Below are 24,346 nucleotides of genomic sequence, written 5' to 3' on the forward strand. Positions count from 1 at the left end.
CACACCACCCTCCAGTCCTCCAAACCGCACACCACCCTCCAGTCCTCCAAACCGCACACCACCCTCCAGTCCTCCAAACCGCACACCACCCTCCCCCAAACCGCACACCACCATCTAGTCCTCCAAACCGCACACCACCCTCCAGTCCTCCAAACCGCACACCACCCTCCAGTCCTCCAAACCGCACACCACCCTCCAGTCCTGCAAACCGCACACCACCCTCCAGTCCATCACACTGCACACCACCTCCAGTCCATCATACCACCTCCAGACCTCCGAACCGCACATCACCCTCCAGTCCATCACACTGCACACCACCTCCAATCCATCACAATGCACACCACCTCCAATCCATCACAATGCACACCACCTCCAATCCATCACACCGCACTCCACCTCCAATCCATCCGCACATCACCCTCCAATCCATCACACTGCACACCACCTCCAATCCATCACAATGCACACCACCTCTAATCCATCCCACCGCACTCCACCTCCAATCCATCCCACCGCACTCCACCTCCAATCCATCCCACCGCACTCCACCTCCAATCCATCCCACCGCACTCCACCTCCAATCCATCCCACCGCACTCCACCTCCAATCCATCCCACCGCACTCCACCTCCAATCCATCCCACCGCACTCCACCTCCAATCCATCCCACCGCACTCCACCTCCAATCCATCCCACCGCACTCCACCTCCAATCCATCCCACCGCACTCCACCTCCAATCCATCCCACCGCACTCCACCTCCAATCCATCCCACCGCACTCCACCTCCAATCCATCCCACCGCACTCCACCTCCAATTCATCCCACCGCACTCCACCTTCAATCCATCCCACCGCACTCCACCTCCAATCCATCCCACCGCACTCCACCTCCAATCCATCCCACCGCACTACCTCCAATCCATCACACCCCACCTTCAATCCATCACAACGGACACCACCTTCAATCCATCACAACGCACAGCACCTTCAATCCATCACAACGCACAGCACCTTCAATCCATCACAACGCACACCACCTCCAGTCCATCACACCACCTCAAGTCCATCACACTGCACACCACCTCCAGTCCATCACACCGCACACCAGCTCCAGTCCATCACACCGCACACCAGCTCCAGTCCATCACACCGGCCACCACCTCCAATCCATCACACCGCACGCCACCTCCAATCCATCACACCGCACGCCACCTCCAATCCATCACACGGCACACCACCTCCAATCCATCACACCGCACACCACCTCCAATCCATCACACCGCACACCACCTCCAATCCATCACACCGCACACCACCTCCAATCCATCACACCGCACACCACCTCCAATCCATCACACCGCACACCACCTCCAATCCATCACACCGCACACCACCTCCAATCCATCACACCGCTCTTCAGTCCCCTAAACTGCACACCCCACCACTGTTCAAACCCGCAAACCACCAACCAATCCTCCAAACCATACACTCCACCACTGCTCCAAACCGTACACCACCAACCAGTTCTTCGACCTCCACACCACCCAACAGACCTCAAAACCACACACCACCATCTAGTCCACCAAACCACACGCTGTTTCAGATTAGGTTGGCCTATTTTGGAAAAGTCCCCTGGCTTACCCAGGTATATCAATGGAGGCCACTCCCATTTTGGCTAATCTCCATGCACCTTTAGCGGCTCGCAGAGGGTCAGCAGTCAGTGCCTGGACCTTATGAACCTGAAGCTTGGCTGGTAGGAGTAGTTCAGTGCCTGAGCCGCTAGTCACCTGTCTTTTCTTATCTTCACATCATGTAGAGTTGCAATGGGGAGACAGACTTGCAGGGGTTGGCTGCATGGGCTCACTGTGACCCTTACCTTCAGGAGCATTCGAGTCTGCTTTGGGAAGCCGAGGTAATATGGGACGGTTGCATTCACATGCTGGAGAACAGCTGCTCCGACTGATGCTTCTGTGATGCAGGACAGGAGCTGGAAACAATGGAGACGGCATCAGTGACCCACAAATGGAACATGTCCAGAGTCAGCTTCACGAAAAAGCCACAACTCTGAAAACTCAAAATACAGATACTCCAGTGTGACTGGCATCAGTGCTTGGATGTGTGCAATTTACAGTTTGAATTAAGAACAGGCGCCAGTGCGCAGACTGTTTTTATCAGTGCACAATGTTATTTTGGATGATGTACACACGGGCAAACTAAAAGGGAAAGCAGCTGTGCTCTTATATGAAATAAAAGTCCTTAAATGTTCAACATCGGCCCAATTTAATATCACTCACTGAAAACTCTGATGGTTTGTACACATCACCACCCCCTGCAGCACAAATGAAAGATCATCAAGCCTGTGCAGAAATCATCCCCAACTGTTATTCTGTGTGAGCTTGTGTTTTTCACTGGCGCCACACTGCACTGTTGTGTATGATGGAAGGGTTGGTGGGAGGTTGTGGTGGTCTATAAGCAGTGCTTTGTACAATTAGCAGGGATCATGGAAGTTTGTGTGAAGTGCTGGGCATCACAGCTGGGGCTGAAGCAGTGGCTGAGCAGTGTTGTGAATTACAACTAGCAGTGAGGCGTTTCAGATCTGCAACTGCTGCAGTCAGCGCACACTGATGTGCATCGCATGTAGTACAGAGGTATTCCACACCTCTAGCTGAAGTAGCTGCCTGGTAGAGTGGTGTAAAACCGATATGGATGCATGCATGGCTGTGCACCAGGTGTGGGCAGTGCTGTTTTCAGCTGTGGCTGCAGTAGTGGCACACATCACTGCTGGAAAAGACAGGCTTAGCAGCTATGGTTGCAGGAGCCAACTACAGGTTGTCTCCACTTTTGGTACACTGTGCAGGAGAACCCGGAGTGTAATCTGCCCAATACAACCATCTCTCACCTGGACCACAGAGCTCAGATACATCTTGACGTGCAGTCTCAACCGTCCCCATAGCGGGCTGCTAGACGGTGCCATCATCCTAAAAAGGAACACATATCACATGAAGCAAGAGAACAACCAGGTACAGAGAACACAAGTGCCCCTAAAAATCACCACATCTTTTATCGAGCCTGCCAAGGCCATTGGCGCGGAGATTGCAAACGACCTGAAGTTTCAGCATAGAGAGGGCAAAAACAGTGCACGTACTGTGCACAGTGACAGTAGGGAGCAGAGAAAGCAATAGCAGCAGGAAGACGTTCAACAACAGTATACAACAGCAAGCAGAGAGCAAAGAACACGAAGGAGCACCATGCATATACAGCAGAAGGAACATTTGTAAACCAAAGCCAACCATTCACCATTTCTCTCAACAGAAACTGGGTCGCAGTTAAATTTACATCCTCGGTTCTCAGTCGGTAAATGCAGGCAGTTACTGAACTGAAAATTAGCAGAAGCAACAGTGTCCAAGAAAACAGAAATTTCAATTCAAAATCCAATACTGAAAACTATGGCTTGTATCCTTATGCCAAGATCCCTCTCAGGATCTCGGGGGATCCAGGTCGACTTTCCAAGATGCATAAAAGCGGCATATGAAGCAGTTCAATTGATCAATCCAACAGATGTCAACTCTGTGTGAATGTCAGGTTCATAGACTTTCATCTCAGCCTCCCACCTTCTGAAGAGCACCAGTTTAGATCATTAACTGATTAACCCTACCATGAAAGAAATCAGACAACAGGGCGGGTTGGCCGTGTCACCACAACGGGTTTAGAGCCACTTACTTGGTCTTCCCCTTGGCCGGTTTCAGCTGTAGCTTCTTCTCCAGCAGCACAAACAGGTCCCGTATGCAGAAGGACACAAGAGCGTTGAACACTAGAAGCAAATATTGCAATCGTGATGTGGGACAGTCAAGTGCCTGTTTTGAACAGCATTTGGTAAATACATTTTAGAAAGGAAAAATAGAGTACAGGCAGCAAGACTACACCGCATGTCTCATTATTTACAGCGGAGAATCTCAGCAGGCACAGCAGTCTATGAGACTCAACTTCATAGTTATTAGAAAAGTACTGAACCGAACAAAATAAATATGATTTAAGGAACGAGAAATAAAAGGGCAGCAATAAAAATGCAATTGTTTGAAAGTTAAACCTACAATAAAAGTAAGTGTTTGAATGTGACAAAAAACTACATTTACTAAACAGTAGTAGTTAAAAAGTAACAGCCCAGTAGAAAGGCTTTCTGTGGAGCCATTGAAGTCAGTCTCATAAGTACTTCTTTACAGGTCAATATTCTCAAAGTCTCACATTCTGCTCAATTCATATAGCATGCTAGACTAAGTTCATTATCATTCCCACCTATTACGATGAACAGATTAGGCATCATTGTGTGGCCCAAACACAACATGTCTGCCTACGGTATCCTATAGGAGTCCCCACTGCATACAATCCGAGCACACAAGAAAATCCCTCACATACTGGTGCACAGTAATGCATGCAGCAGGAACATGCGGGCTTAAAGGTAAACATTGTCATACTATGCCATCAGGCTTTCACTCCAGATCCCACTGGCTATGGGAAATGCCTTCTAGTTCAGAGTGTTCTACTTTATGCTCTCCAAATGACTGAGGGCTGGATTATACGAAGAGTGCAATGGTTAGTGAGGACTTCCTTGACTCTCCAGCAGAAGCTGTCACACCCTAGCTCCCCTGAGGGGCTGGGAAGATTGAGATCAGTGTCATTTGTGGTTGAATTATACATGAAGTGAATAGGTAGGGCTGTGCCATCAGTATTTTGACTTTCAAAAGCGAATCTCCAATTACACATTCAAATGTGTTATAATCTTGAGCTCTGAAGAAAATCGAACGGTTGTAGCCCCAATATTTTACAAAGCTATGAACCCAAGTACATTTGTCAATGAGGGAGCCTATGGAAGTTATAGGGGTCAATGTTACTGAATAGCCCGGAGTCAGTAGATGGCCAAGCAGTTCAGGACACTCACTATTGTTTAACAGTCACGCTTGCTTCTCTTTCCAACTAACCCTAGTGGATAGCGAAACGGGCCAAGGAGATTCTTCTTAACTTTGATTTTGAATTGCAATGAGCATGGTAGACATTTTCTGGGTGACACGGACTTCCCCTTACAGGTTAGAAGATAAGAATAAATAATAGTTACCAGTCAGAGTCTAGTTTCTCAAGTTTCCCAAAGGTATGTTGAAGCGCCATTTAAAGATTAAAGTTCCCATTTCGTTTCCAGACAGCAGCTATCAAGGCTGGATGACTGACTCCCTTTGGCAACACAAGCACCTGTTACCTCGTAGTTAGGGTCCGGTGCTACAGAGAGACTATGGAAGGGGTTCAGATTGTGGCTACTGCACCAGTGGACCTAGTGGTGGACAAGAGATGATGTTCAGGTTTTGGGACGGCAACATGGTCAGGCAACAGCCTGAAGGCCTGACAACTGAGGACTTGGAGGTGTGTTAAACTAAGTTCATATTTGAACACATGAAAAGTGTGCCAAGATTAAGTTCCCAACCCAGTGTCGCAGGGCAGAGGGCCCTGTGCTGTGAAGCTTAATAGTGGTCACACTGGAGCAGGTGTGAAGCAAAACATAATCCCAAATGAGGCCCCAGCAAGGAAGATGTTTAACAGGGTGCCTTTGTCACATTGGATCAGGATACCTGGGTTAAAGGCTCTAGTCACTGATGCAAGAAAGATGAGCCCATAAGGATGGGGCACAATCTTTCTGCTTGCATTTGCTGCCGATGGCATACACGCCCAGCTGGTCAGATATATGTGGTTCAGTCATTCTCTGATTGTAGACTGCTCCACCAATTACGGGATGCTGATGCGGAGATAGAGCTTTCTCAAGTAGCTCGCAGATCAACTGATATTCTGGGCAATGTAACACAGACCACCTTATGTGGATTGCTGACCCTCTCACCCCCACAGGAAGCAAGCGGGTGCCTTCTGGTACACATTCTGGAAGTTTTGTAGGGTTTTCAGGGTGGTACTAACCTACTGGCTTTAGCAGAAGGAAGTTATTACACCAGTTTGAGTGGCTGTGGAGGAGCCATAGCTCTAGCTCAAACAAAGGAGGGCTTTGAAATTAAATGGCTATGACCACTGAGGAACATGTGCTTTTTCAAGGGCAAACTGGTAAGAGCTAGTTTGGAAGGAACGTGTGTATTCTAGCCAACTAAGGCAGTCAAAAGAGCAACTCCAAATGTGACCATTTTCAGATTGGCAGTGAGTCAGAGCATGGTGGCCACATTAAGGCACTGACCAGTATTTGAACAGCATGCCAATGTAGGATATTCAGTGCCTCCGAGAGGTGGTCTTCCCAACTGCACTCTTGTTCCCCTTTAAAATGGATACATTCATTTCTGTAGAGTTAATCACTGGCGATGGTGACAACAGTCCATTTAAGGAAAAGGAGATGTCATGTGGTAGCATACATCATAAAGTGCAACCAGCAGGTTGTAGCCAAAATATATAGATAAGATAATCAACAATACGTCTTCCCTCAAAGGGCCAATTAGATTATATTACTCAGACACGACCCTTGACCTTCTGATAGGTCGCTCCCCCCTCCGCTGCAGCGCCACCATCTCCTGTGCCAGGCCTGCCTGCGCCTCACTGCCTGCTGCTGTCTGTGTCCCTGATCGCCACCTCCACTGCCGCCATTCCCCCTGAGTGCCTGCGCCTTAACCCTTCTTTCCTGTACCCCGGCTGCCTGTGCCCCGGTCTCCCCGTGTGCCCGTGTGACTGCCAGCCTCCCTGCTGCCCCTCCGAGCGGGCCTGCCTGCTTCTGACCTTGCTCTCCCCTCGCCGTTTCCACCTGTTTTCCCCCGCCGTTTTTCTCCCTTCCCGCCACTGCCCTCCAGGCGGCCCCGCCCCCCCGTGCCCATTCGCTGCCACCTTCCCGCCTCCCAGCTGACCCGCCCTCCCAACCTCCCCCTTTTATGGCGGCCGCTGTGCGGCCGCGCCACTGGCGCGCCTAAGGCAAGCCTGTCTGCGCCCGTCCGCGCCTGGACCGCGCCCAGCACCAGAACCGTTGGTCCCCGCACCAGAGACGAAGCAAGACTCCGCTACGACGCCAACACCCTCATCGCACTCAACCTAGGACGGCCCTCCAACTGCTACAAAGCCACCCCCAAGCGCACCCACGGCCCTTTCACCTGCCAAAACTGCACCTCCACCTGCACCAACGACGCCAAAGCCCCGACAGCAACGGGATCCGACCGACTGCGATGCATCCTGCTCAACACCCGCTACGCACGCAAGCACGCAGTCGAGCTCTGGGACCAACTCACCACCACAGCACCAGGCGTCGCCTTCCTGACAGAGACCTGGCTGAACGAAACCCCCGGCCCTGACATCGCAATGGCCATTCCCGACGGGTACAAGATCTCCTGAAAAGACCATGCCAACGGAGTCGGAGGAGGAATCGCCATCATACACAAGAACACCATCAAGGTCTCCACGAACACTGACAACACCCTCACCACCGCCAAACACATATGCACTTCAAGATCCACACAGACCCCAAGACGACCCTCAGAGGCACCCTCATCTACAGACCGCCGGGCCCACGCCCCCAATTCGGCAACTCCATTGCGGACTTCATCAGCACGCACGCACTGACCTCCACCAACTACATCCTGCTCGGCGACCTGAACTTCCATGTGGAAAACATCAACGACAGCAACTCCTCCACCCTGGTCGACAACCTCGCTACCCCCGGACTGAAACAGATCATCACAACGCCGACCCACATCGCCGGCCACACTCGCTCGATGCCATCTTCTCCTCCAGCCCCCACGTCACCATCGGCCACAACTCCAAGCTCACCTGGACCGACCACCACTGCATCCACTTCACCTTCCAGAAACCAGTCACCCACCACCGCACCCCACAGATCCCCCGCCGTCGCTGGGGCAAAGTAACCAAGGAACTGCTGGAAGCTAACCTCGCAATCGACCCTCCGACCAGCCCCACCGACCCAGAGGAGGGGGCCCGCACCCTCAGACTCTGGATGGAAAAATGTGCCAACACCGCAGCACCTTTACGGCTACCCGCCGACAGACACCAACCAGAGAGCCAGCTGGTTCACCACAGAGCTCCTGGCCTCCAAGCGTGCTTGCCGGAAACTCGAAAACATCTGGCTCAGCGAAAGAACACCCGCCAACCACACAGCCCACAAAGATGCCATCCACAACCATCACCACCTCATCAGAACAACCAAAAGAGCCTCGTTCACAGACCGCCTCGACAACCACGCCCACAACAGCAAAGAGCTTTTCAACATCGTGAAATAATTCTCCAATCCCAGCTCCTGCACCAGCACCAACGACATCCAGCCGCCGCAAGCTCTGTGCGAAACCCTCGCCGCCTTCTTCCACCACAAGATCACCGACATCCACAACAGCTTCAACACTCGGATCAACCCAACGCACCCCACCATGTCAAGCACACCAAACCCCACCGATCACAAGCTTCTGACCACATGGACCAACGTGAGCACCGAAGACATAATCGAGACCATGAGCACCATCCACTCAGGCGCCCCTTCGGATCCTCTCCCCCACCACATCGCCAACAGCCTCATCGCACCCTACCTGCGCAACATCATCAACCTCTCCTTCGAAACCGCCACTTTCCCTGAGAGCTGGAAGCACGCCGAGATCAACGCCCTCCTGAAGAAACCCAAGGCGGACCCGAGCGACCTCAAGAACTTCAGGCCCATCTCCCTGCTTCCGTTCCCAGCGAAAGTCATTGAAAAGACCGTCAACACCCAGCTCACCCGCTACCTAGAAGACAACAACATCTTGGACCCGTCCCAGTCTGGCTTTCGCAGCAACCAGAGCACCGAAACCGCCCTCATCGCCGCCACAGACTACATCAGAATCCTTCTCGACAACGGCGAGACAGCAGCCCTCATTCTCCTGGACCTCTCCGCCGCTTTTAACACAGTCTGCCACCACACTCTCCGCACACGCCCCTACGACGCAGGGATCCGAGACAAGGCCCTGGACTGGACCACCTCCTTCCTCACCGACAGAACCCAGAGAGTCCTCCTCCCCCCCGTTCCAATCTGGAACCACCAAAACCATCTGCGGCGTCCCTCAGGGATCTTCCCTCAGCCCGAAGCTGTTCAACGTCTACATGGCCCCCCTCGCCCGACTACACGACCTCAACATAATCTCATACACCGACGACACCCAGCTGATCCTCTCCCTCACCAACGACCCCCTTATCGCCAAATCTAACCTGCACCAGGGGATGAAGGCCGTCGCCGACTGGATGGAGAAGCGGGCTCAAGCTGAACTCGGACAAGACGGAGATCCTCATCCTTGGGCCCAACCCATCAGTGTGGGACGATTCCTGGTGGCCTCCTTCCCTGGGAACCCCCCTCCCGACACCGACCAACCACGCACGCAACCTAGGGATCATCGTCGACTCCATGCTCAGCATGACCAACCAAGTCAACGCAGTCTCCTCCTCATGCTTCCACACCCTCCGTATGCTCCGCAAAATCTACAGATGGATCCCAACGAACACTCGGAAAACAGTCACCCACGCCCTCATCAGCAGCAGACTCTCCTTCTACGTACCCAACAGGAAACTCCGCTCCGCCAACTTTTCTCTGGCCGCCGTCCCGCGCATCCACAGAACCACCTACGGGGGCAGATCCTTCTCCGACCGCGCCGCCAAGACCTGGAACGCCCTCCCCCTCCACCTACGACAGACTACAGACCTCCTGGCATTCAGAAGACTGCTCAAGACCTGGCTCTTCGACCACTGACTGTAGCTCCCCCCACCCAGCGCCTTGAGACCCTAGCGGGTAGGTAGCGCGCTTTACAAATTACTTGATTGATTGAGACTACGCAGGCCATTTGGGGCAAGTCTCTCTCTTCCCTCCCCTTGCACCTCACTAGCGAGCAGCAGTCTGGGCTCTACTGGGGTACATCCTAAAGAAAAGGCACACTGGCATGTTCTAGAGCGACTCTCAGTAACACACAATGAAATTGAAGAGAGGGGCGCTGGAGCCAAAGCAAAAATTAAGGGTTGAACTGCTACTGTTAGTAAATAAGTGACCATATAGTGGGCTGTGATGCTGGAGAACACTTGGTGTAACTGGGAGCCATTTCAATTGTTCTGAGAGATTATGAAAGAAGGTCTTAGGATGGCTTGGAAACGCTTGGCCACACTGTTCCATCTATTTTCTGGCTCAAGTAATCCTTTCTCCCCAGTGGATTCCATAATCCACAAGTCAACTAGAGGAACTCCATCCTTGATCCACAGAATTCAACATCAGAAAAAGGTTTCTACAAGTAAAGTGTGCACATTATACCACCACCACCCATAATCGAAGGTTGCTACTGGCACAAGCATTGCTGCTAGTCTGCAACCTTACATCCCTTATCATATATCATGTATCAGCCACATCTTCCCTCCATAACTGGGGCCCTCACTCTCCCCAATGTAGTTTGTGTTACATTTGTTATGGGCATTAGACCACAAAACCTCAAGCAGGCCGAATAATGTCTACAGAAACAGTGTGTGAATCTGCACATAATGGTAGTTTATCGGCACAATGACTCAGTCCAATGAGGAAGTGAACTACATATACTTTTTTCCATGGGTCCCAGCAGGTAAACTGTAGCTAGCTGTTGGGCTGCGGAATTATCAGTTTTCCTTCTAAATTGTTTTTTCTCCACTGTACCTGAACCTCACAGCTCCCCCTTTCCTCCTGTTGTACTGGGCATAGAACAACACGCAGGGAAGACGGCCTGAGCTTAATGGACAAAACTACATGACCCATCAGAAGAACCAACTACCTTTGGCTTCAACCTAGAAATCCCAGGAAACAGAAGGAAAGGCTAGGAATAAAAACCCACCCTGACTAGAGTTAGGAGAATTTGGAAATTTTAAATAACCTGTCCTTCGGTTGGCCATGACTTCTCACCAGTTTTTGATTAATTTTGACCCCTTTGGAAATGCATTTTTTCTCGTAAGGACTTTGTGAAGGAGATTCTGCCTCCACCATCACAAACTCTTTACTCAAAGATATGGAACACTAAGTGAAGATGTGAACAAGACGACAAAAGTCAGACAGCCAGGCTGAGCTGACAGCAACAAAACCCAAAAAGAAAAAAAAATCAACTAAAACACTTCACCAGAAGTTCATAACCTGTAGAGATGCACTCCAATACAGGGAACCAGGGGAGTTTCCACAGTTCCTGGCCCAGGACAGCCTGAAGGGCAAACAGATTTTTCCACTTCACCCTAGGTCTTGGAATAGTTAATTGATGGGTGCAACTCGTCACCTTGATTCTGCAACCATTAACAGTGGTTTTCCTGCCATCAAACGTTAAAAATCTGTATTTAAATGTATGGTTTGTCACTGAAACTGAATTGAAGTTCTCAGTTGTACTAGTCAACCATGTCCCTAGGGTGGCAATGGAACATTGTTGTCCAGTTTCAAATTACAGCCACTTAAGTTTGGTACACACTCCTAAGACTGTTACTGTGGGAATTAGGTTCCACCACCCAATCCACATGCAAAACAAGCATTGGCAAAGCCAATAGGTCTCACCAATGCAAGAGCTATTGGCTTTGCCAATGTGGCTGCTATTCAGCATGGCTAAAAGGCATAGAGTTGAGTGCTGCAGAGGGCAGTAGAGTGGAGTAGCAAAGAGTGCAGAGTAGAGTCGAGTGGCATTGAGTGCAGTAACGTAGAGCGCTGCAGAGTAGAATAGCGTACAGTAGGGTAGCATAGAGTGGAACAAAGTAGAGTATAGTGCCGTAGAGTGCAGTGGCATACAATGCAGTGGCGTAGATTGGAGTAACGTAGAATGGAGTATTGCAGAATGCAGTGGCATACAATGCAGTGGCGTAGATTGGAGTAACGTAGAATGGAGTATTGCAGAATGCAGTGGCATACAATGCAGTGGCGTAGATTGGAGTAACGTAGAATGGAGTATTGCATACAATGCAGTGGCGTAGATTGGAGTAATGTAGAATGGAGTATTGCAGTGGCATACAATGCAGTGGCGTAGATTGGAGTAATGTAGAATGGAGTATTGCAGCGGCATACAATGCAGTGGCATAGATTGGATTAAAGTAGAATGGAGTATTGTAGAGTGGTGAGGCATAGAGTGGAGTCCCCGTGACGCAGAGTGGAGTCCCCGTGACGCAGAGTGGAGTGGCGCAGAGTGGAGTGACGCAGAGTGGAGTGACGCAGAGTGGAGTGACGCAGAGTGGAGTGACGCAGAGTGGCGTAGTAGATTGTTTCAGAATACAGTGGAGTGGTAGAGGGTACATAGCAGTAGCGCAACATGGCATAGACTGTAATGGCGAAGAGTAAAGTGGTGCAGAGTGCAGTGGCATAGAGTGCAGTGGTGCAGAGTAGATTAGAGTGGGCGTACAGTGGATTGTGTCGAGTGCAGGGGCACAGAGTGAAGTGGTGTAGAGTGCAGTGTTGCAGAGTAGAGTACAATGGCGTAGAGTGGAGTTGGGCAGAGTAGATTGGTGTGGCCTAGACTGGAGTAGTGTAGAGTGCATTGGCATAGAATAGAGTGGTACAGGGTAAAGTAGAGAGGCGTAGTGTGAAGTGGCATATAGTGCAGTGGCGTGGAGTGGTGCAGAGTGCAGTGGCGTGGTGCACAGTAGTGTGGAGTGGTAGAGAGTGACGTATAACGGAGTATGCATGGTATGGTAGCGCACTGCCATTACAAACAACACATTTTCTACTGAAATTACCATTATATTTGCACAGACATACAGTTTTACTAATAAAACAAAGTGCAAAACCAAAAATGTGTGCAATTTCCATCACCCAGTGTAGTAATGTTCTGATCACTTAAAAGTATTTGTTTCCAAAACACTTCAGAAATAACAAAAAATGTGCTTTATTTTTGTTCCTAATTCGGATAGATTCAGAAATACTTACACAGTTCATTTAAATGTTGTTGTGCGCTACAAAAAACCTTTTTCCTACCCCCAGTATCCAGGAAGATTGTCCCATAAATTCTCTCACTTTGAAGTCAGAGAAAGAAAAGTAAACAAGCACCCTCAGAAGACAGCGCCTGACATTTGACCTTGGTCTTTGAATGCACAGCAAATGTGACCAGATAAAGGCCTGTTTACAGTAAGGGAGTTTGTGGATGCTTTAAGCAACGGGAGCACAAACTGAACCCGGAGAGCCTAAAGCAAATAAAGTCAGCAAATAGAAAGCCAGAAAATGTGAGTTACAAACCCAATGGTAATCAACGGGTGGCATTCCTAGGTCACCTTTCTGAAATTCCCCAAGATGTCTTTAGCAATCCAGACAGCTGCGGTGTCTGGTAGGATGCTATCTATCCTTTGGTCTTACATATTTGCCTTTTGCAGTGGTTGCTCCAAACAGACTGGAGTATTCAACTATTAAATCCATAATTGCCATATAAAACGTGACACCATAACTTTTTCGGGAACCCTGTCTTTGTTACCCTCAACTATTCTGGGAAGCTTGGTTTCATGGTGGGATTTTATAAGTAACCATCTCTGACTGCTTTATTGTAAATTCAGTCACATCCTGCATCTAAAACTTTCAACAACAAGAAAGAGACATACATGTAACATTCAAGTAGATACATTATTTATGCCAGTGCCCTGTCACATTGACTGGCCAGAAGATAAATACACTATGGTATACAAGATCACTATCAAACGCAGCTGACAAAACCCATGTTCACCCATAAGATATTCGTCATTTAGCCCTAGGTATACAATTATAGAACACTCAGCATAAATAGTACAACATGTTTGAGGTCTTTTCTTGGGCGGAAAAGGTGCTAACACTTTCCTTTCATTTATTTGTAAACATAAAACTGTACTTGCCCTACTTAACTGACCTATAAATAAAGGCTCATTGGAGTTACAGGTCTGAGAGGACACAGAGTTTGAGTGTTTTATTCACAGTGCCATGCTTTTCACTCATTTGATCTCCTTCCCAACCTAAACCCTGCCTGCTTGACTTCAGTAACTCTGCAAAGTAACATGCCAAAAGGACTGGCTATACAATTGGAGTGCACTACTACTGGTGGCTCTGAAACACCAAAGGGACACACCACAGATACAACACAGTAACCATAGAAAGCACAAGGACAGAAAGAAACATACTTTCATTTACTGTGCTCGCGACACTTACACCAAAGGTGGCACCTTCATATTTTTGAGAGGGCGAGCTAATTTTGTGTTGAAGCTGAGAAAAGAAAATAATTGTTTCCAGCTCATAACAGGACAGACATTTTTGAGCACACATTCAGGGGAATATATAGGGCACTCTCATAGCAGTTTTGCCATGGTTAGCATGTGTGACTTTTTTTGCTCTGGTAATTTAAACCACAGCCTCTGCAAGAATGAACTTCACGGACCCGTGAACATGGAATAAAAAATGGGGGCAGACTTTGGCTGCTGGATCAATAAACGTGAAGATGCAGTGGTGGTGGATAGTTCTAATAAGGCGCAGCTTATCTTGCAAAAACATAACATCGTTTTTTAACCAGAGTTCCATCTTGACTAAGCCCGATTGGAAGGAGTGCACCCTAGGTTGATGCAGTGTCTTGTGATGAACTGATGAGATTCATTGTGGTTTGGTTGATAGCATGTGCTGATGGTTTAATCGAAGTTCATTTTAGGTATGACTGGTCTGTGCACCTGTAGTGTAATATGCATTGCACTCATTTCATAGTTACGATGTTTGCCTCTGCAAGGATGTGAAGGATCTTGTAACTTGGGTCTGATGAATCCTCACGGTATATTAATGAGAGGAGGGTATAATCTTATGCAGAGGTGAATGGTGATAAGATGCTGTAGAATGTTGGTTGAATCTATGCCACATGCCCGGTTAGTTGTCGGCAGTTAATAACAAAAAGGCTGTTCCGAGTGGTGGGTTGTACATGAGTTAATCTGCAATATGGAACTATAACAAAGACTGTTACTTATGTACATATTCTTCGAGGTCCCTTATTCCCAATGGTGACGAGGACATAATCTTGTGTGACCCTTACTTGCTCCAGCAGTAAATTAGGAATATCAAAGCAGAGTGCACACTCACCTGCACTATCAGCAACCTTAAACTTTGAAGGTTCTCCACCCTCGTTGCTACCCACGGTTGTTGCCACGGCTGCTTTAAAGGCCTGGGCGATCTCATGAAACAGTTTTGGTCGGATATCATGCTAAAAATAAGAAAGTTACATTTAGTTTGCAGTTTTTTTGTACAGAGGAACATTATCACTTAAAAGAGAGAACAGTGGATGTTTTTGATAGATAGTCACTTATTCATAATAAGAGCTATCCCAAACATTTGAGAATATATATGATTGTGCCTTAAAAGTAACACAGAACAAATCTCAGACCAACCGCAGAGGCTACACAAACGGCAGAGCAAACATGTTAAATATTAGAACTGGGCTTTAGATAAGACCTTGAAGTTACAGAGATCAGTCTCCAGACTAACGTTTCACCGAAGGGGGCCTTGGTTTCCATGTCAAACATTTTAATGCATATTTTTTATCAAAGTCCTTATTTTACATAAGTTTGGAACAACCTTAAACTATGGCAAATGAACACAAAGATACGTCAAATCAAGTCAATATATACCTTTATTTGATTCATTAAAAATCATAAAAGGATGGACAACCATCATAAAACGCAATGCTTTAGAGTATACATTTTCAAAACATAAAAAGGACTTAAGGTCAACATCACAATAAGGGGGCGCTTTTTATTTTAAAATAGTGACGAATATGACAGTGCATTTGGGAAATATGTGCTGATTAATTGGCTACTTGGCAGAGTCGCATTTTGCCAGTTCTTTTGCTGCGATTTTCCAAAGTATTATGGCTCTGCAGGACAGGGGAATCGACGACCCTCCGAGACATTTAATGACCGCTGCTCTACATGTTCTTATTTGTTCCTTCCTTAGAGCCTCCCGGAGGATGGATTTTCGAGTTTCCAATAAGAAAGAGCAAGCACATAGTAAATGTAGTAGTGGCTCTTCCCCTTGACCAAAGAGGCAACATTCCTTGGATGGCCATATTTGTTCCCATTTTGGGGTCAAATCCTTTGAGGGGAAAGATCCAATGCGTAGCATAGTCAGATAGTATTTTTTCTGGTGGGAGAATTGTTCCAACAGGTATTGTTGTGGCTTCAGCCTCTGGTAGGCCTGTATCACAGCCCAGGCATGATGGATTTTTGCAAATGTCGTTTTATCAGTTAATAAAGAGGTCGGTTTAATGGCGTTATTGACTATGTTTTTAAATCCGGAGTACGTTGCGAGGGTGAGCCAAGCATCCTCTAACTGTAATGCCGTCAGGGATTCCTTCAGGGCTGTTGTGGTTGAATTGGCTAGGCTCGTTTGATTTGCAGTATTTGGGACTGTGGCATCTTTAGTGTTCAGAATTTCCGAGCCATATGAAATGGAAGGTAAAAATTTGCAGCAATCGCTTTAAGCAGATGGCCGGTAGAGCATCCTATAAGTTTTTTCCTTAGGGTTTTTAAAAGCGAACAAGTTGTTTGGCTTTCATACGGCCTTGGTCGAAGTGTGATTTAAAGTTAAGCTTACAATCTAGCTGAAAGCCTAAGTATTTATAGCACATAGCCCTGGTAAATGGATGCTCACCCAATTTCCAGGAAAAAGTATGCCAAAGACACTTAATACATCGTGAAGCCTAAGCAATACTCCAGTAAGCTACAGTTATTCGCAGGTTTGGAAAAAGAATTGATCTGCAGCTGCAGCACTGTTGACAACAGCGCAACAAAAATTAAAAGGGCAGTTTTTTGTGTTTTTGGAGAGGTGGTGCTTTAGCACCATTACAGCAAGATAATTCTGTGTGCAGATGCATTATTGGCCAAGTCAAAGAGTGTCTTACTCAGTGCCTCCTTTGGGGCACTCACTGCCAAGTCCTCGATGTACCAATCAAGCACAGTACAAGGAGATGAGTAATTCTGTCTTACCAATATTGATTGGGGCAAGGTTCCATCTGCGAATTATTGTGACTGACTGTTAATGAGAATCTCTGGCCTGCAAGGGCCACCAGATTTTCTCTGTATTTGTTTTCGTAATTCAAAAAAGGTTCATATCACAAAAGGTACACTGAGCATTTTGTCTTTATTGTGGTTACAATTCATAATGTGTGCACAAGATTTGGTTTAAAATACATCTTTAAAATGCATTCCTCGTTTTCTAGCGAGTGCGTTATTCATTTATGAAGGAGGGTTTGGGGTTCCATTAACTAGCTCTGTAATGTCTAATGGGACTGATCATTAACACTCAGTGATATATGGAGATGTTGCCGGTCAACTGGCTTTCTGTTTCGAGCTGGCACATTGACGGCGTCCTTCGTGCCAGCAGGTCTCGAAAACCAAATTGTGCAATTCTAGAACATCTAGAAAATACATCAGAGGTGGACAAGCCACTGAAGTCTCGAGCCAAGCTGGAGCCAGTCTCTGGCTCAGCCCGAGGTTTTCTTGAGTCTTCAAACCCAACACAAGCTGTGCATTCATAGGGCTTTTGTCTGCCACCCAGACTCTAACCTCATGCACCAAGAATTAAAGGCAAAGCAATGTTTTTGTGTAAAATAAGAGCGAAATATATGCCAAACTAGTGGTTGCATTGCACATTGTGAATCCAAAACACCTGGGACCAATACCTGCTTCCACATTTGACCAAATAGCGGGAACCTTAAATATTTAATTTCACTTGTCTTTTTTATCTTCATTGTTACATATAAGTGCCTTGAAATACATGAGTTCAGGATGTGCTCTGTACAAAAACGACTTCATAAACTAGAATCTTGTTCCATGTAGAACAAGAACCTGAGCCACAAAGAGGGTGTGCATGACAACTGGCTTGCCTGTTGCTTCACCAATGTGATGGTGGGAGGGCATGAATCTTTCTCCACTCTATGTTTAAAAAAGATCACTTCAATAAATGCCATTCAACAAAGTGATACCATCTGATATACTAAGGTGAAACACTTCAACATGTTGGAAAAATACACTTTTTAATTTTTGAAGAGACTACAATATTTTCACATGGTTAGTGCATGATTTATTTGAGCACAGAGGTGCTTCGTTTCCCTTTCTTCACTTATGTAATAAATGCTTACCTGTTTATCATATTTCTGAATGTTAGTGCTCAGTTAAGTAAACAGCAGCCCAGTGTTGATGTTCACCCGGGGTCATACGTGAAGTTCAGGGGGGCCGCTAGTGGCCCCTGGGCCATACAACAAGTATCTCTGCTCTATTCCATATACAGTATCCTCTGGCTCAACATCTGGTTGTATTAATGGAGTTTCTTCCCTATGTGTATCTTCTGTCTCCTGTGCGGTCGTACAATGTTTGACAGTCTACTCTTACCGCTTTGTTTTACATGCTCGGACTCTTTTCATTGGTCGTTTTTATTCCTAAGGCTTTGGATGTCTTATGTGCACTAATGGCATCTTTGAAGGAGTGTTTTTTTTTAAATTATGTTTGGCAATCTCAGCGTTAAGTGCACACTGTCTTCTAAGCATCGATATCATCAGATGTTCTTTCTACTTGGTGCTTTTCTTTCAAGATCAAAGCCACCTCTTTCCTATTTCAAGTTTAATCGTCTTCGAAGTCAAATCCTTCCTGGTAGCCTTTTCTTTGACCTGGTATAATAGGATGTGTCAACCTCCTCGACTGACTGTTTAATTGGCTGAGCCTTTGCACAGAGAGCTACTCTTCGACGTTCTGACTATAGACTTGGATACCTTAGCTTTTCACTGTTCCAAAAGTTTTGCTATGGGGCACTGTAGATCTAAAGTAAGACCTTTTCTTGCATTTTAATCTGTGTGCCAAGATTTTGTTAAGATTCCAATTCCAGTCCTTCTCAGACAATCCCATGTACTCCATCAATGGGGTGCTTTTCTTTTGCCTCTCAAGTTCGGACTGCCCCAACAAGCCCACTGTGGCCATTGTGCCAACAGTATTTGGTCTCTGTTAATTAAGGTCCTTGGCTTAAAAAGCTAAGATTCATAAGAATCCTCAGACTAATGGTCTCTTGGGAGGTAGACGATGCACACTAGGTGTCTGCTATTAAGAGCAAATTTTTAGTTGCAGTTGGGGAAGAACTTAAAAAGTGTGATCATGCTACATAATTGTGTCTAGTCTCAGGGCTACCACCTCTACTGTAACCCATTCCTATACTATGTCAAAGACTAATCAATCCAGATTCAAAGACTAATCAATCCAGATTCAATTTCAGTTACTCCCCTGATGTTTATTGGGAATCTTCGTTTTGTTTGCCTTTGCTTCGACTCCCCATTGATGACTTTTCAATGCACCTCCAAACCCACTGGTGGAAAAAGTAATATAAAACTGGTCACATTAGTGGCATTGTGGACTTAACGTCGACATCCAAGTGAGTCACGCTGACTAAGCCTAGGTAGACGCTCAAAAGGAAAATTTGCTAATAACACTATTGGACCCAAGCGTTATATGGTAGAATAATACACAGCATTTCGATCTACAAGAGATTTCCACTGCAAAATTGTGCTTCCACTGAAGTGCCCTGAATACCTAGACATGTTAATTGCACTCAAGGAAAGTACCCTGCCTCCACATAGTAGTTAGGATTGTTCTATTGAATATATCATTGTACCCTCTAGAAGGTTTATTCAGTTACCTTTCCAAAAAGCGAAGTCTTGTAGAAATACCTAAAGGAAAATCTCAAAAACGGATTTGCTACTTGCAAATCTCCCAAACACGCCTCTTTTTTTGCTCCTCAAAAAAAGATCTCAGGATTAAATCAAGCATCTGTAAACTGTCATTTAACTCTTCCTTTAATCTTTGACATACTTAAAGTTGTAACAGATGCCAAAATCTTCACAAAGCTAGATTCAGGAGGCGCCTAGTATCTCCTTAGTGTGAAAGAAGGACATTTGAGAAACCATTTGGGCATTGTGGGTACAGAATTATGGGCTTTAGAATGTGTAACACCCAAGCAGTTTTTCAGTGCTGTATGGATACTAAATTGTCCAATTTATTCTTCCCTATTATAGTGATATATCTACATCTCATTCTGGCATTTAAAAAAAATTCAGCTGACCATTGTAAACATGTTACAACGAGGCTCCAACATTATGAGAAAATAAATTCATAGCCAACCCGTAGAATTATAATTTGATAAAACATCCCATGAATATCTAGGTTATCTGCTCAAAGTTTAGCTTGGGACATTGAAAGGACTAAGCAATTCTTTATTGTAATCCTGCCACCTCAATTTGAGGAACCCAGTGTTTTTCAGCCATTCTAACAATTACATAAACTGAATAAAGAACTGGCCCACCTTGTAACCCTACAAGGAGTTCACAATGAAAAGGAAGATTAATCAGCTGGACTCCTGAAGCCTCCCATGCCTTATAGAATTATAAAGAGTATTCATGCAAGCACCAGTCTTAATGCAAAATAATACTAATAGGCCTTTCTGTGTGGAGAGAATGCTCCAGTTCAAGCCACATGTGCAAATTTGATACAAGAAAAGAACTGTAAAAAAGCAAACCTCATAGAGTTCTACTCTAAAAAACGAAGACACTATTAAATTATTCAGTCCCTGAAAAGAACTTGATGCAATCAAAGAGGTATTTCAGGAACGGGGCCTTGATTTCACTCTAATCCAAAACCAACTTAAAATTTAAAATGATCATAGGATCACAAGAGTACTACAACAAGCCGAATGTCACAAAAGCGGTCAAGGTCGGTGAGCTGTATATTTTCAGCAATATGATTTTCAAATCACATTCTTTTTAACCTTAAAACATCATGTGGCGCACTTGTGCATGGAAGCCTCTTTGTAAGGCTCTCACATCCTGGCGACCAATATCCTGTAATCGATCCGCTTATCAGCGACTGATCGGGCTGAAATTGCCCTCGCCTGCTCAGGGGAGTACGCGGAGACTCCGGTGCAAGTTTGGAGCGGATCGGATGCTGTATGCCACCGGTAGAGACATCCTAATGTGCAGCGGGGATTGCTGCCGGAGACTCCAGCACGCCCGGACGGCCTGCCTGCGGACGCGAGGTCGGGGCTTCGCGAGCGCCAACTAGGCCCTGAAAGGCGCGAAAACGCCGGAGGACTGCGAAAACTCGGCGGTGAAGGACAGCGAACCCGGTCTTCCCCTCACGGAAGAGCACTGCCAGTGGAGCAGGTAATATCCTGTCCCTCCTGCTCACCGAGGGCGTCTGAGGGCTTTCCTACTGTTTCTGCTGACCCGGCGCGGCCTGACTCTGCGGAGCACGACTCCCACCCTGCCATCTCCCCATCAAGAATACCGGCCAGTTCTGGGAAGGGGCCCTGCTGCCATTGGACCCTCTGGAGCCCCGACTCTCTTAGCCTTCGATGCAAGGGCCACCCCGCTGGGCATCTGCATCGCGCATGAATGGACTTTACCTGAGGCATTACCACCGGCAGTGAAAACCACCTCCCCGGCCATAGCACCTCGTCCTGAGCCTGCGTGTGAGCGCTGGGGTGCGAGGGCTGCTGGCTGGGGGCCAGGGCTGCAAACTCTCGCTATACCATAACCCTCCCACCCTGGCATTGCGTGGGACATAAACTCACTTCACGGATTGCTAAGGGGGTACTGGACCTCATTCTATGCGACGTGTGTGCCTGGGGTGAGCTTGGTCGCAACACGTAACTGCTGTGCACACTCCCTCAATCCTCGAGAATCTGGGCCCACACCTCTAAAATTCGACTGGGGAACCTGCTTCTTACCCCCGCCTGGCATATACTCCTGCACGACAAACGCCCGTCCTATGACAGCTGACATTTTGGTGGCAAGCTCCTGAGTGTTGCACAGAGAGACGGCTGCACCGTTGTATTACCGGAAGACTGCCAGGTTCCACGCCGAGGGGTGTGCTGTGCCCGGGGACAGCGACAATCGCCTACCTACGCCTGCTGCCCGTGTCCCCCCCACTCCCCTACCACGTACGCAGGTGCTGCCCCATATCGGAGTGCGGCTGGTGGGAGGAAGTTCCACGGCTTGATCTGCTGAACAGTGGGATTGCTTAGGCGGAACGACTCTTGCTGTCTTCCAATTCACGGATTCACCCGCCTTTGCTGGGCCGCTAAGATGGGTCGGCCTGACACGCGGCAACCGAAGCTTACGTTTGATGCCGCTAAGAAGACGAATCGCACCAGCCCAGAATCTCAGAAACAGATAGAGGCTAACAATCCCTCTGATAACCAGGCGACCACCTCCACGGATACCCAGGAACTTCTTCGTGAAATGCGCCAGGGATTCGCGACCATCGCGGACAAGGTGGAAAGAATGTCGTCCCGTATGGATGCTGTAGTCCACAAATTGGAGGTCCACGAGGGGAGGTTGACGGAAGTGGAACAACGGGTATCGGATGTCGAGGACACCTCCGGACAACATACAACACGACTAGCACGAATGGATAACTTATTGCGCACCATAGCGGCTAAGAATGAGGATTTGGAAGCGAGAAGCCGGCGTAATAACATACGCATAGTTGGAATTCCGGAGTCCACCAATGTGGGTAGAATGGAGGAATATGTGGAACGCCTGTTGAGGAATGCAGTGGGATCGGAAGCATTCTCCCCCCAGTTTATAGTGGAGAGGGCGCACAGGTCCCTGGGACCGGTGCCCAAACCGGGCATGAAGCCGAGGCCCATCATAGCCCGTCTGTTAAACTACAGGGATAGAGATGCGGCTTTACGAGCAGCTCGCTCTTCCAACAAGCTCGTATGTGATGGTAACGAATTCACAATCTATCCTGACTTCACACCCATGGTACAGGAAAAGCGGCGCAAATTTCTGGAAGTTAAAGCAAAACTTCGGTCCCTACAAATTGACTATGCATTACTCTATCCGGCTAGACTGCGAATCACTTATCAAGCGTGCCAAAAAATGTTCACGAAACCGCAGCAGGTTGAGGACTTCATTAAGCAGGTAAAACGTTCAGCACACCAGCATAGGGAGGAGGCGGATGAACCTGACCGCGGAAACGACCGGCTTGAAGATGATGAACACTGACCCCGCTACTATTACACCATTGGATGTTGCAGTGGTTCCTGTATGGGAGTACGGATATGGGGTACACAGAGTGATGGGGGCTGTAGTTACGGCCCATCCGTCTCCCCCTTCCCGACAAGATGGGCGAGGGCTGAGGCCTGGGACACGCTGAAACTGTACTGCGTCGCCAGGTACCCCCCTCTCTCCTGATAGCTGAGGTTGGTCTGCCATGGGCAGCTGATGGAGAAGAGGGGTTGTTGTGTTGCCACCTAGAATGGTACCTAACGGGTATTACCCATGCTGTTACTGTTGTTGTAGCAGGGATTATTATCATCCCTGGTTGTTGAGGGAGATGGGGAGGGAGGTAGCACTGGCAAGTTGGGGTTGCCTCTGTGGGAGGTGGGGGGGGGATTGGGGGAATGTTTGGTTGATACGTGAACTGTATGAAGCTCTGATACACAAGAAAAAGGCCACAGTCATATACTTGAGGGAAGTGAATTGGATTATTGCTATTTACACTATGCGATTGGGGAGAATGCACCGCACATTTTTACAGCACAACCAATTAAGCCGATATAGGTGCGGGGACTGATAACCGATGTAATTTCATATCCTGGAATGTACGAGGGCTAAAAGATGCGCGTAAGCGTAGACAATTGTTGGCGTATTGGGATAGACACAATGTGCAGGTGATTATGCTACAAGAGACTCATATTCCCCCATCAACCAATTCTACATTCGGTGCGAGATGGGCGGGTGAGGGTTTTCTCAAATTTCTCCTCATATGCTAGAGGCACTGCCATTCATATACACCGAAATCTCCCATTCACGCTGCAGGGGCAACAAACTGATAAAGAGGGTAGATATGTCATTGTCTGGGGGAGGCTGGGCGGGGAGACGATTACTATTGCCAACTGCTATGCTCCCAATGTTGATGACCCTCATTTCTTCACCCGACTCTGGGGAGGTATAATGGATGTTGGCTCCAGGTATCTGGTCTGGGGCGGAGACCTTAACGTAGCCTTACACCCGAGACTGGACAGAGCAGATGGATGCTCAACATACCACACCAAGGCGAGAGATTCCCTTGAGGGGATAGTTGAGGAGGGGGGTTGATTGATAGTTGAAGACACTTACATCCTGATTTGCTGGAGGGCACACACTTTACGTCCTACACGGGCACATGGGCTAGAATTGATTACATCTTCGTGTCCCAGAATTTGGCCCCGAACGTTCTAACTTCTCGACATTTACCCAGAACACACTCCAACCATTGCCCTGTTCTCCTATCTTTAGATATGCCTGGATTTCACAAACCACGCCCGCCTTGGCGACTACATCCCAACATCCTAATTGACACCG

The 24,346-nt window shown here is 47.6% G+C and overlaps 1 protein-coding gene across 1 annotated transcript in view; it reads right to left on the minus strand.

The window, feature by feature from the left end:
• Window positions 1-24,346, minus strand: part of NOC2L (NOC2 like nucleolar associated transcriptional repressor) — a 492,322-nt gene that overhangs the window by 419,679 nt on the left and 48,297 nt on the right. The window contains exons 5-8 of the mRNA XM_078642345.1: window positions 15,040-15,160; window positions 3,720-3,810; window positions 2,899-2,977; window positions 1,876-1,986 (exon numbers count right to left, since the gene is read on the minus strand). Coding sequence (XP_078498471.1) covers window positions 1,876-1,986; window positions 2,899-2,977; window positions 3,720-3,810; window positions 15,040-15,160 — 402 coding nt within the window. The remainder of the gene's footprint in view (window positions 1-1,875; window positions 1,987-2,898; window positions 2,978-3,719; window positions 3,811-15,039; window positions 15,161-24,346) is intronic.

Source organism: Lissotriton helveticus, chromosome 5_1 (assembly GCF_964261635.1).
Source record: "Lissotriton helveticus chromosome 5_1, aLisHel1.1, whole genome shotgun sequence".
NCBI classification, from domain to species: domain Eukaryota; kingdom Metazoa; phylum Chordata; class Amphibia; order Caudata; family Salamandridae; genus Lissotriton; species Lissotriton helveticus.